The 16,514-nt window shown below is 40.9% G+C and overlaps 1 protein-coding gene across 4 annotated transcripts in view; it reads right to left on the bottom strand.

The window, feature by feature from the left end:
• LOC132817938 (exocyst complex component 3-like protein 2) overlaps positions 1 to 16,514 on the bottom strand; it is a 72,556-nt gene that overhangs the window by 29,595 nt on the left and 26,447 nt on the right. For all 4 annotated transcript variants that reach the window (XM_060828483.1, XM_060828482.1, XM_060828484.1 and 1 more), the window contains exons 2-3: positions 8,077 to 8,252; positions 1,039 to 1,648 (exon numbers count right to left, since the gene is read on the bottom strand). In XM_060828483.1, coding sequence (XP_060684466.1) covers positions 1,039 to 1,648; positions 8,077 to 8,245 — 779 coding nt within the window. In that variant the 5' untranslated portion in view covers positions 8,246 to 8,252. The remainder of the gene's footprint in view (positions 1 to 1,038; positions 1,649 to 8,076; positions 8,253 to 16,514) is intronic.

The following is a 16,514-nucleotide window of genomic DNA, read 5'->3' as shown; positions in this document are numbered from 1 at the left end:
TGTTATAAGTGTTGTTGGTGGTGTGTTCAGTTGGAAAGGATAAAGAAAATAAAAGGAAGATTCAGAAAGGGGTGTGGATGCATGAAATTCATTAACTGCTTTACTTCTTACACATTCCACAAACCTGCTGAGCCAAAAGGAAAAAAGTCTATAAAAACAATAAAACTGGGAAGTGAACATATCAGTTTTCAGGTACAGAAGCTGAAAACACCGAGTCAGACCACTGTGTTATTTCCAAGTTTTACAATTTTTTGCTTCAGTGAAGCATTCAATTAAATGCAAGAAACCAAGCCAATGTTCCAGATTGCAACCCAAAACGTTGAAATATGGTGAAGGGAGAAGACTTAGTGCTGCTCAGGCATGACCCGTATATAGCAGCTGATCCTTAATAGTTTCTCATCAGAAAATCAGAAATCACTTTCTTTATATGGGCTAGATAAAAGGAAGAGAACGTCAATCACTCCAAATATTTCTGTAGATGTGGTAATCTCGGGGTCAAATGGCTGAAATGCTTGCCCTGAATAATATTCATTGATATTAATTGTCGTTCTACCTTGTCATATAGTCCTCTGATATTTAATAAAGTAACTATAAATCAATTAGAGAAGTAATTGTGTGATCCAGCAGCAATTTGTGCTTATAATGAGCAAGTTTCAGACATAACACTATATTAGTATAATCCAGAATCTTTGGCCAAATGATCCAAATGTAGTCTCCTGCTGCAAGAGTATCAGACAATTAAATCTTAGCTTTGTTGATAATTTCTGCCCAAAATAGTACTGTGATTGGCAATGCTTGCAGATGTAGTTAGCTGTGTACCAATAGAGAAAAGCTACTAATTAACAGATTTATGCTAAACATATTTTAATGTCAGTTCTTGCTCCTACAGCCATAGGGTACAAACTGATCGCTAGTGTAGAAAGTTCATCGAAAGTAAATAAGAATACGAATATCAATGTTATTGATATTCCTGCTATTTATATTCTTTAAAATTTTAGTTTGAACAAGACTCTAAAGCTCATGAAAGGGGAGGTTTACCTTTTATATTTATGAGTGACCCAGGATAAAACATTGAATAAATCTTCGATGTCCAGATCTGCTTGGAAAACTTGATTCAGGTGATGAAAAATACAAGCATGGTAAGCTTGTGCAAATATTTTAAAAATCTCATTTTTGTTTGAAAGAGACAATATATTGGTTAACACAATCTTCTGCAGCTTTGTTACATATTTATCTACATCATTTTCGGCACCATTTTTCAGGAATAGCGGAATTTGATTTTGCACAAACAATTTCACTATTTCAGTAAACTGTTGTTTCCAGTCCTTTGTTCTTTCAGATTCTAAGCTGTCTGTTTCCAGTTCCTCTTTCAACTGAGCCACCCTGTCATCTTCCAGCTCAACTACACGATACACCAATAATATAAATTCCTCCTGCTCTGGTGGCAACGTCCCACTAAATGATGAAATATTGCTTTTCAATTCTTCCAAAAGACTGTCCACATCCAATATCGTGCGCTGTTTTGGATTTGTTTGCATGTTATTTACTATAGGTTTCTTCAGCGAACTGTATCTGTCTTTGTGCTGATCAAGCCAAGAATTCACTTCCTTGAACCTTCGATCTTGCATTAATTTTTGTACTTCTGTAACTTAGGAAAGAGAGTTAAATAAAATCAAACAGGTTATTTTCAGAAGATGTAACAAGTACAGCCTGATTCAATTATTTAGAGATCTAATAGTCCTATCTTTAATTCTATTTGACTAGATTCAGTAAATATTAACAACATTTGGAACAATGAAATTCAATTTTAAAAAAATACTGCCAATTTTCTTTCCTACACTTCTAAAGACATTTACTTAGGGCTGCCAGACACACTTCCACCCTCCTATTTATCTCTCAGCCCCCTGCTCACCCCCATCCCCATCACATTCCTGATGAAGGGCTTATGCCTGAAACATCAACCCTCCCGCTCCTTGGATGCTGTTTGACCTGCTGTGCTTTTCCAGCAACACACTTTGACTGTGACTCTCCTGCCTCTGCAGTCCTCACTTTCTCCTAGATGTCTTGTTTTGTCAGGTGCAACTTTTTTTTCACAATGTGTTCTGGTGATCAAATAGCCAGATTGCTCAAATGACTGAATCCCCTTTACCAAGTCCCTTTGCAACCGCATCACCTCCCTCACTTTATACAATTACATTAAAACAATCTCATTATATAATTACACCCTACAACTATAACACCTAAAATGAACAAAACATAATGTAAGCAGAAACAATTATGCCAGTTTACTCTCATGTTTTCCACTCTTTGAACTATTACATGTAAATTATAATGTCAGCACACGACCTCCCACCTCCAACAGTCCCTCCTCCTTTTGGCATTAGTTGTGCTACATAATCAATTTTCAAGGCTTTTCAATGTGCAACAGTTTGGTTTTTGAACATCTGGTCATCCTATATTTACTCTGACAGTGAAAAGATCCCAAAGGTATCTATAATAAACCCTACGCCACTTAAGTAGCCATTATTCAAAAGTGGGCCTGAACAACATACGTTGGATGCTATTTAGCACACCTGAATGAGGTCCACTCTCTGCTGAACATCATAGGTGACAATCAGGAGCAGAATTCATGACGTTTCTCCCCTTTCCATCACAATTCAAGATTGCTAAAAGCCAATTTTCAATCAGATTTAGAGTAGCTAACTCAGATCAGACAATGGGTGAAAATTTCTCCTTCCTTGGTGCATCATGAGCAACAGCGAGTAATGTAGAAAAATATGATGAGAATGAAAACAAGATTTCTGTGACAACAAATGTTTTTTCTAATTTTTCCCCACTTAAGCCTTAAATAGCAAGTTCAGAATATTGAACAGCAATTGCCTTATTTCCAAATATTTACATTTCATTAAAGATACAACTCCCTTTATCTCTACACCACTTCTAATTGTCTTCTCCCCAACAATAAAATACATGGTGCAAATTGCTGATGTGTTAATCAGAACAGGTAAATAAATGGCAGCTGCAGCTCACCAAAATGGGTGGCACAGTGGTTAGCACTGCTGCCTCGCAGCGTCAGTGACCTGGGATCGATTCCAGCTTTGAGTGACTGTCTGCGTGGAGTTTGCACATTCTCCCTGTGTCTGTGTGGGTTTCTTCCGGGTGCTCTGGTTTCCTCCCACAGTCCAAAGATGTGCAATTCAGGTGAATTGGCCAAGCTAAAATTGCCCCATAGTGATAGGTGCATTAGTGGGGAGTAGGGGAATGGGTCTGGGTGGGTTACTCTTCAGAGGGTCAGTTTGGACTTGTTGGGCTGAAGGGCCTGTTTCTGCACTGTAGGGAATCTAATCTAACCTAAAAGCTTGTCCTACCCATCGTGCAACACTTTCTTCCCACAATTCCTCTGCATGTTCCTTGCCACCATCCTCCTCAGCTCTTGGACCAAATTAACTAACCCTTCAACCCTTAAGAGCTCAGACACCTATAACTTGCATGTTAATGCCAGGTCAGTTTATGCAAGGACACACATGCAAACTCATGCATTTACAGAATGCACTGAGGTCAGCCAGGTGGATTTCATTGAATATGAGTTTTGATTGGACCAGATTAACTGCCCCAATCAAGGACCCCTGGCTGACAGATCACAAGAGGACTGTCAGATGTTCTGTTCACTCTACGATTTGGCTCTGAAGGAGCTGGATCAGTGTCAAGGATGTCCCACGTGCATATAAAGGATGACTTGATGACAGGATACCGGCCTCTGTAGAGTTACTTCAGTAGGGATAAGAGAAAAGCATGCTCAGAAGAAATTTGCTTGCAACAGTCATTGTTGAGTTGAGGTAACCATTTCTGGTATCATACCATAATTTGGGAAGCTTGACTCATTTGATCCTGCCTTCGAAGACTGTACTCAATTTGTGAAAACAATTAATATTTTCTGGGCAAATGGAAGGAAATGTGTAATTCTTCTGATAACTTGTGAACCCACAGCTGTTTGGGGTATTAGGAGTCTAACTTTCCCTGAGGCAGAAAATGAGGCATTCTCCCTCCAGGCGTCAGGTGGTGAGGGAGCGGTGGTGGAGGCGGCCCAGGACCTGCATGTCCTTGGCAGAGTGGGAGGGGAGTTGAAATGTTGAGCCATGGGGCAGTGCGGTTGATTGGTCGGGTGTCCTGGAGATATTCCCCGAAGCGCTCTGTGAGGAGGTGTCCAGTCTCCCCAGTGTAGAGGAGACCACAGCGGGAGCAACGGATACAATAAATGATAATGGTGGATGAGGTGAAACTGATGGATGTGGAAGGCTCCTATGGGGCCTTGGAGGTGAGGGAGGAGGCGTGGGTGCAGGTTTTGCAATTCCTGCAGTGGCAGGACAAGAGGGTGGGTTGTTGGAGGGGGTGTGGACCTGATCAGGTAGTCACGGAGGGAACAGTCCTTGCGGAAAGTGGAAAGTGGTGGGGAGGGAAATATCTCTGTTGGTGGGGTCTGTTTGGAGGTGGCGGATATGTCCACTATTGTACTCTTTGTTATCTTCTCTTCAGCTCCCCCCCCCCCACCAACCCCAACAATTTATCTCTCCACCTGGAAGCTCCTTGCCTGTATTCCTGCTGAAGGGCTTTTGGCCGAAATGGCAATTTTCCTGTTCCTCGGATGCTGCCTGACCTGATTTGGACACAAATATCTGGTCCTGGCAAAACTGAAACAGCTGATGATGCAGGAAACCAAAAGGCCATTGCAACCAGAAATGAAACCATTTTGGACCCGGGGAGACCAGATCCCAATTGCAGATGGCATATTATTGCAAGGAGCAAGAGTGAGTGGCTTGAGATAATGGCTGAACTCCTCCAGGGTCTTTCAGAGCTTTCCAAAATGAAGAGGTGTTTGAGAAGTTATGTCTGGTGGCCAGAAATGGATTCAGACACAGCTGTGTAGGTGGGGCAGTGCCTAGAGTTCCAACAAGGAGAAGAATTACAACTGCAACACTCTCTCAATCATGCAAGTAGCCAGGTAAACCCTGGACTCAAAGGTCTATGCAGTTCTCTTCATGAGCTCAATGTTCATACTCATTGTGAATGTCCACTCAAAGTGGCTGGATTTGCATAGAATTAATTCATCAAACACTGAGATGACAACAGAAAAACTGCACACGTCTTTTGCAATACATGGACTCTTGGAAGTGTTGGTAACAGATAATAGGCCACTGTTTATCAGCAAGGAATTTAGATATTTCCTAAAGTTGAATGTTATTCAACATGCAGGACAGCTCTATAGCATCCATTACCCAATGGCCTGGCAGAAAGAGCAGTCCAAACTTTGAAAGCAAGCTTAAAGAAATAGCCTACAGCTTCACAAGATAACAAATTGTTCCTGTCCTTATTTGATAATATGATCCCTATACACAACTATAGGAGTAGTTCCAGCAGAGTTGTTCATAGGGAGAAGACTCCCCACACCCAGGTTAAATCTGATCTTCCTGGACCTGGGTGATGGTGGTGGAGTGGGCAGGATGGAACTGCATCAGGAATGCCAATGTCAGGCACAAGACTCCATTAAGCGAGAGAGACAGTTTACTTCAGGGAATAAAAATTGTTGTAGGAACTACTCGAATGGCCCTGCATGGGTAAGTGTCATGGTCAATGCAAAGTCAGGTCCAGTAATGTTTTAAAGTTCAGGTAGGTGCGATGGTCCTAAACAAGTGTGTAGACCATATAAAAGCTGCAAACCCACAAACTGTGCAGGAGAAAAACGTGTCTGGTTCCTAGACAGCCTTTCTAACTGTTCCAGAACCTGTGGATTCTCCCTCTGTCAAGCATTTAAAGATATTTTGGAATCTGAGATAGATACAGCGGATCTCACCGTCCCGATGTTATTGTAGCCTAAAGAGAACACATTCTTCCGAGATGCTCTGAGAATAAGAGGCAAGCTACTGTGCATTTACACGCTGCACATATTAGGGTTGGACGAGCCTGTTCAGATGCTAAAATGCTCTGGGAGGAGCCACAAACACAAAAAAAAAACAGCCTATACACACAGACTCAAAGGGGGAGAGATTTAGTGATTTTAACAAGGTCAGCCAGGTGTACCTCATAGATGACACAAATACAGGAGTGTCAGACATCCTGCTCACGCAGAGCTGGCTCTGATGGAGCTAGATCAGTGTCAAGAGCTCCCCACGTGTAAAGAAAGGGTCACTTGGTGATGGGCTACTGGCCTCTGTAATTATTTCATACAGGATGTATCTTTATGGTTTTTAGGTTGCTATTTTAGCAATGACATACTCTGCAATGAGAGACTTTGTGACAAATTTCAGAATGATAAGGTGCAATATTACCAGTTAGTCTGACTCTCACCAATTACTAGTGAGGACCTCATCTCAATGTCCAGGACTTGTTTGTAAAATGTGGCAATTTGGTCTTTATGTTGAGAAGGGCCTCACGGGTCATCTCAGAATTTTCCCAAATTTCCAGCACTACAACATATGCTTGCAGCTTACATAACAGGTACACTGCATGTGATTCAAGAAGTTGAGGTCATGTTGAAACTGTCCACTGTGGGGTGAAGGAAGACTACAGTCAGTCAGGGGGACTGCCACAATTGGTCAAGGGGTTTGCCTGATTCCAGTCCAGGGGCTTGGTCCTATCAAGGTCCAGGGATCCTTATTCTTGCAGAGGATTGGACCACAGTCAGTGCTGCAGGTCAAGTGTAAGCAGTCCAGGGAATACATTAGGTCAATCAGGGTTTTGAGAAGACATCAATCCATTAAGGGGTGTGGTTGCAATGAGACAAAGAAAGAGACTGAATATGATGGAGGTGGATGCCACAGACTCTAACTGCAGAATATGTGATTGCTAAGATAGCAACCTAAAAGTCATGAGATACATCCTGTGTGAAATAACTCCACAGGCACCAGAGCCCATCACCAAGCCACCCTATTCTTACACATGGAGTCCTTGACACTGATCCAGCTCACAGCCAGCACCCGGTGAGCATGAGGTCTGACATGCCTGTTTTTATTGGTGGTGAGGTAGGAGAGGTGGTAAGGTGTTCCTAGTGAGTTTATAGGAAGTCTAAAGGGTAGGGAGGGTTAGCTTGTGGTGGGCAAGAGCCATTGAGCAGACATGATGCATGTAATAGAGTTATAACCCATAAGTTTTGATGAGGGATGGGTACAATGGCAGAGTAAGAGTGAGTGGTGACTCTGAGTGTGAGGTAGCAGAGGGAAGATGGTGATATTTACCTTTGCCCTGCACAGCAGTTGTTGACCTTCTTGCACTATTGCTGGGTATCCCTGAGGCCAAGTTGTAACCTGTGTCCAGGCTGGCTTGATCTGGTGGCATGGCCTCCGGTTACAGAAAGCTGGAAAAAGATTGCCCTCTTTGCCACCACCACCTTCAGATCCCTACCCATGAAGCAGGAAGTGAGTTTTCCTTTTGTCGATATGATGTCATGAAGGTAGAGTTTCGAGTATCACAGTGTGCAGTAGCTCCTAGTTTGCAGTGTTTGAAGTGGGCTTTAAATATGGAGCAGGTGTGTGAAGGCCAGAAGGCCCTGGCAGTGGTGAGTATTCCTGCCTGTGATTCCCCGTTAAGGCTATCAACAATGTGGTTGTATAAGTAATGAGGTGAAAAGTGGAAAACTGCATGAGAAAAATCAATGCACGCGATGGCAGGCCATATGGAATAAATCACACTAGACAAAACACTAACTGAAAATGGGAACATTTCACCATATGAATTGAACCAGTTAACGTTTAGCAGTCTGGATGACTTGACAGAATGCAATGGCCCTGAAACTTAACGAGTCACCAATCCTGGCACTAACACCAAAATCACACCACCAGGAGGAGCTGCTGCTAACCTTAACAGACTGATATGTGCGACTCTTACTAAAAATTGACAATTGTCCACATTGTATTATTCATATTGTACAATTTCCGTTGCATTGTATTGTACCTCAACCTGACCCACATAAGGCCTGCAGTAGGGGCAGAGTCCCAGGTCAGGTAGAACTTTGCAATTTGGTCTGCTGAATGAATATAGTCATAGAAGTGAATTTCAGAATAGAACAATACTAAACATATTTACCTTTACAATCATCAGGTCCATCAGAAAAATAAAGCTTGTCTTCTTTATGTTGTGAACATTTTTGCAATTTTTCGGCTTTCTCTGACTTAAATTCATCAGCATTTTCCCTAGTGATTAAACTATCTTCTTCAGAACGACTGGTCTTGCTTCCCCATTTAGATTTCCACATTCTCCTCCTATATTAAAAAGGAACTTATCATTATTATAAACTCTTCATGATCGTCCTCTGATTTGATAGAGAGCAAAATCATTCTTAATCCAAAAGCACCAAAATATATATGTTAGTGCTTCTTTTTGCATGATTTACAATCAGATTTCAACATCAAATTCAAATTTTGTACAGGTAAAAGGACAATGAGTAAATCACAATTATAATCTAGTAAATTGTTCATTATTCAAAAACTGTGGGTGCACAATTAGAGATCTCTAATTGATATAGGATCCCACATGCATCAATAATTCACTCTCAAAATTACAATGTGTGATATTATTTTCCTAAACGTATTGATTTTTATTGCAAAGAAAATAACTGTACATTTCACAATCGTTTGACAAGGTACATCACAAAAAGATTGTATATTGGCACTTTGGCAAAACAGAATTAGCTTATGGCAGGAAACAGCAAGTGGGGATAAGCTCTTTTTCAGGTTGGCAATCTGTTACTAGTGGGATTCCACAAGGATAATTGTTGAGACTGCAATTGTTTACAATATACATTAATGACTTGGAGGAAGGAAGTGAATGTACTGTAGCTAAATGTGTAGATGACAAAAGTTGGTGGAAAGACAGGTTGTGATAGGTATACAAATAACAGATAGTGATAGATTAAGTAAATTGCCAAATGGGGTATATGAAATTATTCATTTTGGAATGAAGAACAAAACAGCTACAAGCTATTCAACTAGAGAAGAACTTTAGAATGCTGCAACACAAAGGGACTTCAGGGTAGTTGTGTATGAAACACAGGTGTAGCAGGTAATCAGACGAAAGTGAGGACCACAGAGATTAGAGTCGAGAGTGTTGTGCTGGAAAAGCACAGCAGGTCAGGCAGCATCAGAGGAGCAGGAAAATCAGTGTTTCAGGCAAAAGCCCTTCGTCATGAATGAAGCTGGGAGCCTTGGGGATGGACGGATAAATCTCTCCACCACTGAGGCTTCCAGCCTCATTCCTGATGATGGACTTTTACCCAAAACATAGTTTTTCCAGCTCCTCGGATGCTGCCTGACCTGCTGTGCCTTTCCAGCACCACACTCTCAATTATAGCAGGCCCTTATTCAAAGGGGTTTGGAGCATATGAGTGGGGAAGTCTTAGTGTGACTTACAAGGTACTAGTGAGTCTAGAGAATTATGAGCAGTTTTGGTCACCTTATTTAAAGGAAAGATATCATTTCATTGGAGACCGTTCATAAATTCCCTCCTATGGAGAGATTGCCTTATGAGCAAAGGCTAAACAGGTTGGGACTCTTCTCACTGGAGTTTAGAAGAATGAGGGGTGATCTTGTTGAAACATAGTATGCTTAAGGGGTTTAACAGGGTAAATGCTGACAGGATGTTTCCCCTCATGGGAGAGTCAAGGACCCAGAGGGCATAGTCTCAGAATAAAAGGATGCCAATTTAAGACAGATGAAGAGGAATTTCTTCTCTCAGATGCTTGAGAGTCTATGGAATTCACCACAAAGAGGTGTCTGTGGATAGAATCCTTGTGTATATTTAATGCTGAGATAGATAAATTCTTGGGGAATCAAGGGTTACAGGGAAAAGGCAGAAAAGTGGATGTGAGGAATGTTGGATCAGCCATGATCCTAATGGTGGAGCTGGCTCAAGGCAGTGAACGGTCAGCTCCTGTTCCTATTTCTTATGGTCTAATAGAATCAATTATAAGTACCATTGAAACTAAGATAATTACACCTGGCTGGGTCTGCTGCTGAAAAATGAGTTGACCCAAGTGGACCCGTGAAGGTACGACTGATCGTATTACAAAGTTTAGATTAGAAATGAAGAAGGGCATGGATCTCAAATATAACTTCTAAATTAGAAGATAGTTAACTTCTATTGGAATGATTTCATAAACACTTGTTGGGTAAACAGCCTTTTCTTTTTTGCATCTCCATCTAAATCTCTTGTATAAAACCTTAAATCTCTGTAATCTAATCTTTGTACCACCAGCTAATGGGAACATATTTGTTTTTGACTACCTTGTAGGCTCCTGCTGATTCACATATTTATGCATTTGTCTTTATGGATAAGTTTCATTAATTGGGAATTAAACTGACAAATTACCTAGCTTGGAAAACGTTGAGTCCAGATATGAAAATACAAGAATGAGCTGCATTTCAAACAGCTGCTTTGGTGGAGCAGCAGAGAGAAAAATTGATCTGAAGGAAACTGTTTACTCTTTGTTGTTCTCAGTCTCTCTTGCAGAACCAAAGCTCATTAGTCAACCAAATCAAAGTAGTATTTGATCATGTGGATCTTAAAGATATCTACAGTATTCACAGTTGCTGCTGACCCAGGATATCCCTAAACATCCATCATTTCAGATGAGGTATAGCTATGTACTAAAAGTAAATAAGACCTTAGTTGCAGCTAACCAAAGATTATAAAAAGCAGAGCAAAGTCAGCTCTCCTCACCTGGTCAGAAAATATTAAAGAAACTTGTTAGTGTTACAAAGATAGAGCACAGCTTTGATTGGATTTTACTGGAGTATTTTAGAGACTGACTGACTGAAAAGCAGGAGGTGGCAGTAGATATCCAATTAGTCAAATATTGTGGTTCTGTTCACCGAGCTGGGAATTTGTGTTGCAGACGTTTTGTCCCCTGTCTAGGTGACATCCTCCGAGCTTGGGAGCCTCTGTAAAGTGCTTCTGTGATCTTTCCTCCGGCATCTGAGGATGTCACCTAGACAGGGGACGAAACGTCTGCAACACAAATTCCCAGCTTGGCAAACAGAACCACAACAACGAGCACCCGAACTACAAATCTTCTCACAAACTTTGAATTAGTCAATTAAATGGCTTATTATCAGCCATCCCTCTCAGTGGCCTCCCTCAGGATTCCAGTGTGATTGAGTATGGTCAGGTGTGAGGCATACTCCTTTATCACTGCTCATGAGCCAAAGAGTCCTTCTCTATCAATGTGGATAAAGCCCTACAGGAAGGGATACCCACATTAATCCTCCATACTTCAAACAAGGATTTTTTTATTTGCAGAAATAAATAAATGCAGGCAAATTATTTAACGATATTCCCTTCCAATAATTATCAAGAACTAGTCACCCACAGAAATGGAACCAGTGACCTCAGTTTGTTTTTTCTTCCTCCCTACAGGGGAGCATTTTACTCTGAGTCACAACATTCAGAGTAATTGTGAAACTGGATAGATAATTACAGATTTGAACTTATTTCAGATCACGGGGTTTAAAAGCACAATGTGGCACTATTCTAACTAAGCATCATATTATTTTTAAAAAATGATAAAAAAAGTATACCTACCAAACATATATTTTGGAATGTTGAATATATTATAGAAAATATCGTGAATCCAAATGAATAGTATATACCCTAATTGCCAGAAACATAAGTTATGATTTGTTTGTTTTTGTGTTTGTTTTGTTTTCGAAAATATCTGTTAAAATATCTGTTAATATATCACTTAATACAAGCAGTTTGACAATATAGAGATGGTTTGCAAAATACTGCTAGACTGATATATTACACGCTGCAGTACGGTGGTAATTTTTATTCATTTCGAAGCAGCAGGGTTTGTGTTAAGGTCTTCCAGCTGTGCTGTAAGATTTGCTGCTCGCGAAACACATTCTTCAAATGTTTGGGTGGAAATGGCTGATAGGGGCTGTTCAAATAATCTGCAGCATCAGTTCAGTGTCAGCACTGTATGTTCTAGAAATGAAATATAGTTTATTCAAAGCTTTGCTCCCCTCCCCTTTCACATTGTGTGCCTAACATTCCATCTATTTCTCTGCAGTAAAACAATTCAAATTATGCATGAACAATAGATGTTCATTCTTTCTGCAAGTAAACACATAGTGGCAGATTATTCTTTTACTTTAAAAAGACAATATAAGAGCAGCCTAATACTAACATGTACTTCCCAGTGAATTACAGAGCTGTGTGTCTGTTAGTTGAGGCTGTAACATTTATGATGAGAGAGTCAGAGTCCTACAGCATGGAAAGACCCTCCAGTTCAATGTATCCAGGCCAACTAAATTAGTCCCATTTGCCTGCAGTCGGCTCATATCCCTCTAAACTTTTCCTGTCCAAATGTCTTTTAAATGTTGGAACTGTACCTGCAGCCACCACTTCCTCTGGCAGTTCATTCTATAATAAACCACGCAATGTATGAAAAGATTGCCCCTCAAGATTGGGGCGGCACAGTGGTTAGCACTGCTACCTCACAGCGCTAGAGACCCGGGTTCAATTCCCATCTCAGGCAACTGTCCGTGTGGAGTTTGCATGTTCTTCCCGTGTCTGCGTGGGTTTCCTCCGGTTTCCTACCACAGTCCAAAAATGTGCAGGGTAGGTGAATTGGACGTGCAAAATTGCCCATAGTGTTAGGTGAAGGGGTAAGTGTAGGGGAATGGGTTTGGGTGGGTTGCTCTTCAGAGGTCCGTGTGGACCTGTTGGGCCGAAGGACCTGTTTCCACACTGTAGGGAATCTAATCTAATCTAAACATTAACTGTGTAAGTCATGCCCTTGTTTGTCTTGCATTTATCTAAATTAAGCTCCACTTCATAAAAATGATTTGAGGAAATGGAGTATTCTACTGAAATAAATAGGGTGCAGGAAGGGAAGATCTTACACAATGTTCATTCCATATCACATGTATAACTGAAGATGATTTTTAAGTACTAATTTATTTTCCTCCCAATGTTGCCATTTTCTTCTTTCCCTTCATATTCCAAGTAAATAAATCATCAACTTGCAGAGTAGATATGAAATATTTTCCTTTGTTCTGCCAACTTGCAATAGTATCCATGATGCCGGGAGTACATAAAAACATGTCCCACACTTCGGTTCAATGTCTCAGAGGATAGTATAGGAATCTCAAACACTAGTCTCTGAATTTAATGTAATTGTACAAAGAGAAAGATTTGTTAAACAGGAGATAATTTGATTTTTAAAGAACAACACTGGGTACATTCACAGTGTAAAATTTGTTGTTACACTTCTAGTTGGGAATAGGAGTTCAATAAAGAAGGGAATACCTTAATTGATGAACAGATTATTTGGAAAGAAAGGAGAAAACCTGAAGAAAGATTTGTTCCTCTTCACATTATTCTGTTCTGCCTCATCAAAAAAGACAAAAAAATTAATACCAGTTGGGGGTAACAGCTACTAATTCCATACCCTTGTTAATGGAAATGACAACATATAGGGGAAGGAAAAGGTAAGTTGGATAATGTAACCACAATGTGGGGCAAAGTATACAAGGAATATCAGGTGTTTGTGATAAAGACACAGCAATAACCATGGTGACTTTAATTTATATATAAACTGGAAAAGTCACATTGGCAGTGGAAGCCTGGATGAGGATTTCAAAGAATGCCTTGGAGATAGTTTTTTGGAGCAGTACATTCTAGAATTGACCAGAGAGCATGTCATATTAGACTTTAATCAATCATGTCTCAATACACAATATAATGAATTAAGGAGCGTAGCAATAACCATAATTTAATTGAGTTTTGCATCTCATATAAAAAGAAGATTGCATCAAAGATTGTACATTATGCCTAAAATAAGGGCAGGTATGTGTGCATGAAAGTGGAGTTAGCTGAAGTGAACAGTCATATCAGGCTAGGGGACAAATCAATAAACATACAGTCATCTACTTAAGATGATAATTCAAATACTCAGAATGACTATATTCTTGCTGTAAAAAGAAAACATTCCAAATGGAAGACACAATATCCGGTTAACTAAACAAGTTAGGAAAAGCATCAAACTTGAAAGAAAGCATAACTGAAAATGAATGGCAGGTCAAATGATTGGTCAGAATATAAAGAACAGCAGAGAATGGCGGAAAGGTTAATCAGGAGGAAGATATTAGATTTTGAGAGGAAGGAATGTGAAAACAGACTTTATACAAGAATTTAAAAAGGAAAAGAATAAGCTAGAGTCATAGAGATGTACAGCATGGAAACGGACCCTTCGGTCCAACCCGTACATGCCAACCAGATATCCCAACCCTATCTAGTCCCAACTGCCAGCACCTGGCCCATATCCCTCCAAACTCTTCCTATTCATATACCCATCCAAATGCCTCTTAAATGTTGCAATTGTACCAGCCTCCACCACTTCCTCTGGCAGCTCATTCCATACACGTACCACCCTCTGCATGAAAAAGTCGCCCCGTAGGTCTCTTTTATATCTTTCCCCTCTCACCCTAAACCTATGCCTTCTAGTTCTGGACTCCCCGACCCCAGGAAAAGATTTATCCTATCCATGCCCTCAATTTTGTAAACCTCTACAAGGTCACCCCTCAGCCTCCGACGTTCCAGGGAAAAACAGCGTCAGCCTGTTCAGCCTCTCCCTAAAGCTCAAATCTTCCAACCCTGGCAACATCCTTATAAATCTTTTCTGAACCCTTTCAAGCTTCCAACCATCTTTCCGATAGGAGACCAGAATTATACGCAATATTCCAACTGTGGCCTAACCAATGTCCTGTACAGCCACAACATGACCTCCCAACTCCAGTACTCAATATTCTGACCAATAAAGGAAAGCATACCAAACACCTTCTTCACTATCTGAACCACCTGCAACTTCACTTTCAAGGAGCTATGAACCTGCACTCCAAGGTGTCCTTGTTCAGCAACACTACCTAGGACTTTACCATTTAGTGTATAAGCCCTGTTAAGATTTACTTTCCCAAAATGCAGCACCTCGCATTTATCTGAATTAAACTCCATCTGACACTTCTCAGCCCATCACCCCATCTGGTCCAGATTCTGTTGTAATCTGAGGTAACCCTCTTCGCTGTCCACTACACCTCCAATTTTGGTGTCATCTGCAAACTTACTAACTGTACTTCTTATGCTTGCATCCAAATCATTTATGTAAATGACAACAAGTAGAGGACTTAGCACCGATCCTTGTGACATTCCACTGGTCACAGTCCTCCAGTCTGAAAAACAATCCTCCTCCAACACCTTCTGTCTTCTACCTTTGAGCGAGTTCTATATCCAAATGGCTAGTTCTCTCTGTATTCCATCTAACGTTACTAATCCGTCTCCCATGAGGAACTTTGTCGAAAGCCTTACTGAAATCCATATAGATCACATCTACTGCTCTGCCCTCATCAATCTTCTTTGGTACTTCTTTAAAACACTCAATCAAGTTTGTGAGACATGATTTCCCATGCACAAAGCCATGTTGACTATCCCGAATCAGTCCTTGCCTTTCCAAATACATGTACATCCTAACCCTCACGATTCCCTCCAACAACTTGCCCACCTCCAAGGTCAGGCTCACCAGTCTATAGTCCCCTGGTTTGTCTTTACCACCCTTCCTAAACAGTGGCACCAGTTTTGCCAACATCCAGTCTTTGGGCACCTCGCCTGTGACTATCGATGATACAAATATCTCAGCAAGAGGCCCAGCAATCACTTCTCTGACTTCCCAGAGTTCTCAGGTACACTTGATCAGGTCCTGGGGATTTATCCACCTTTACCCTTTTCAAGACACCCAGCACTTCCTCCTCTGTAATCTGGACATTTTTGCAAGATGTCACTATCTATTTCCCTACATCTTTCCTATATCTTCCATACCCTTCTCCACAGTAAATACTGATGCAAGATATTCATTTAGTATCTCCCTCATTTTCTGTGGCTCCACACCATAGCTACCTGATCTTTGAGGGGCCCTATTCTCTCCCTAATTACCCTTTTGTCCTTAATATATTTGTAAAAACCCTTTGGACTCTCCTTAATTCTGTTTGCCAAAGCTATCTCATGTCCCCTTTTTGCCCTCCTGATTTCCCTCTTAAGTATACTCCTACTTCCTTTATACTCTAAGGATTCACTCGATCTATCCTGTCTACATATGCTTCCTTCTTTTTCTTAACCAAACCCTCAATTTCTTTAGTCATCCAGCATTCCCTATACCTACCAGCCTTTCCTTTCACATTGACAGGAATATACTTTCTCTGGAGATCTGCAAGTCTTTACAGAACACTTAGCTTGGAGCAGCAGCAGCTGGGAGGTGGGGACAGTAACCGGTAAATCTTTAAATCTGAGAGGGACTCAGTAATCGGTAGGCCTATAAATCTAAAGTGGCACGGATTTGGGCCTAGTCTTTACAGGGCACTTAGCTTGGAGAAACAGCAGCTGGGGGAGACACAGTCACCAGAAAACTGCAGTAGGAACACTGAGAATCTTCAGTGTGGCTCTTGCTGACATCATAGAACTTCAGGCTACAGATC

Source organism: Hemiscyllium ocellatum, chromosome 8 (assembly GCF_020745735.1).
Source record: "Hemiscyllium ocellatum isolate sHemOce1 chromosome 8, sHemOce1.pat.X.cur, whole genome shotgun sequence".
NCBI lineage: Eukaryota > Metazoa > Chordata > Chondrichthyes > Orectolobiformes > Hemiscylliidae > Hemiscyllium > Hemiscyllium ocellatum.
The sequence above is the reverse complement of the archived record's forward strand: the minus strand, read 5'-3'. Positions and strand labels throughout refer to the sequence as shown.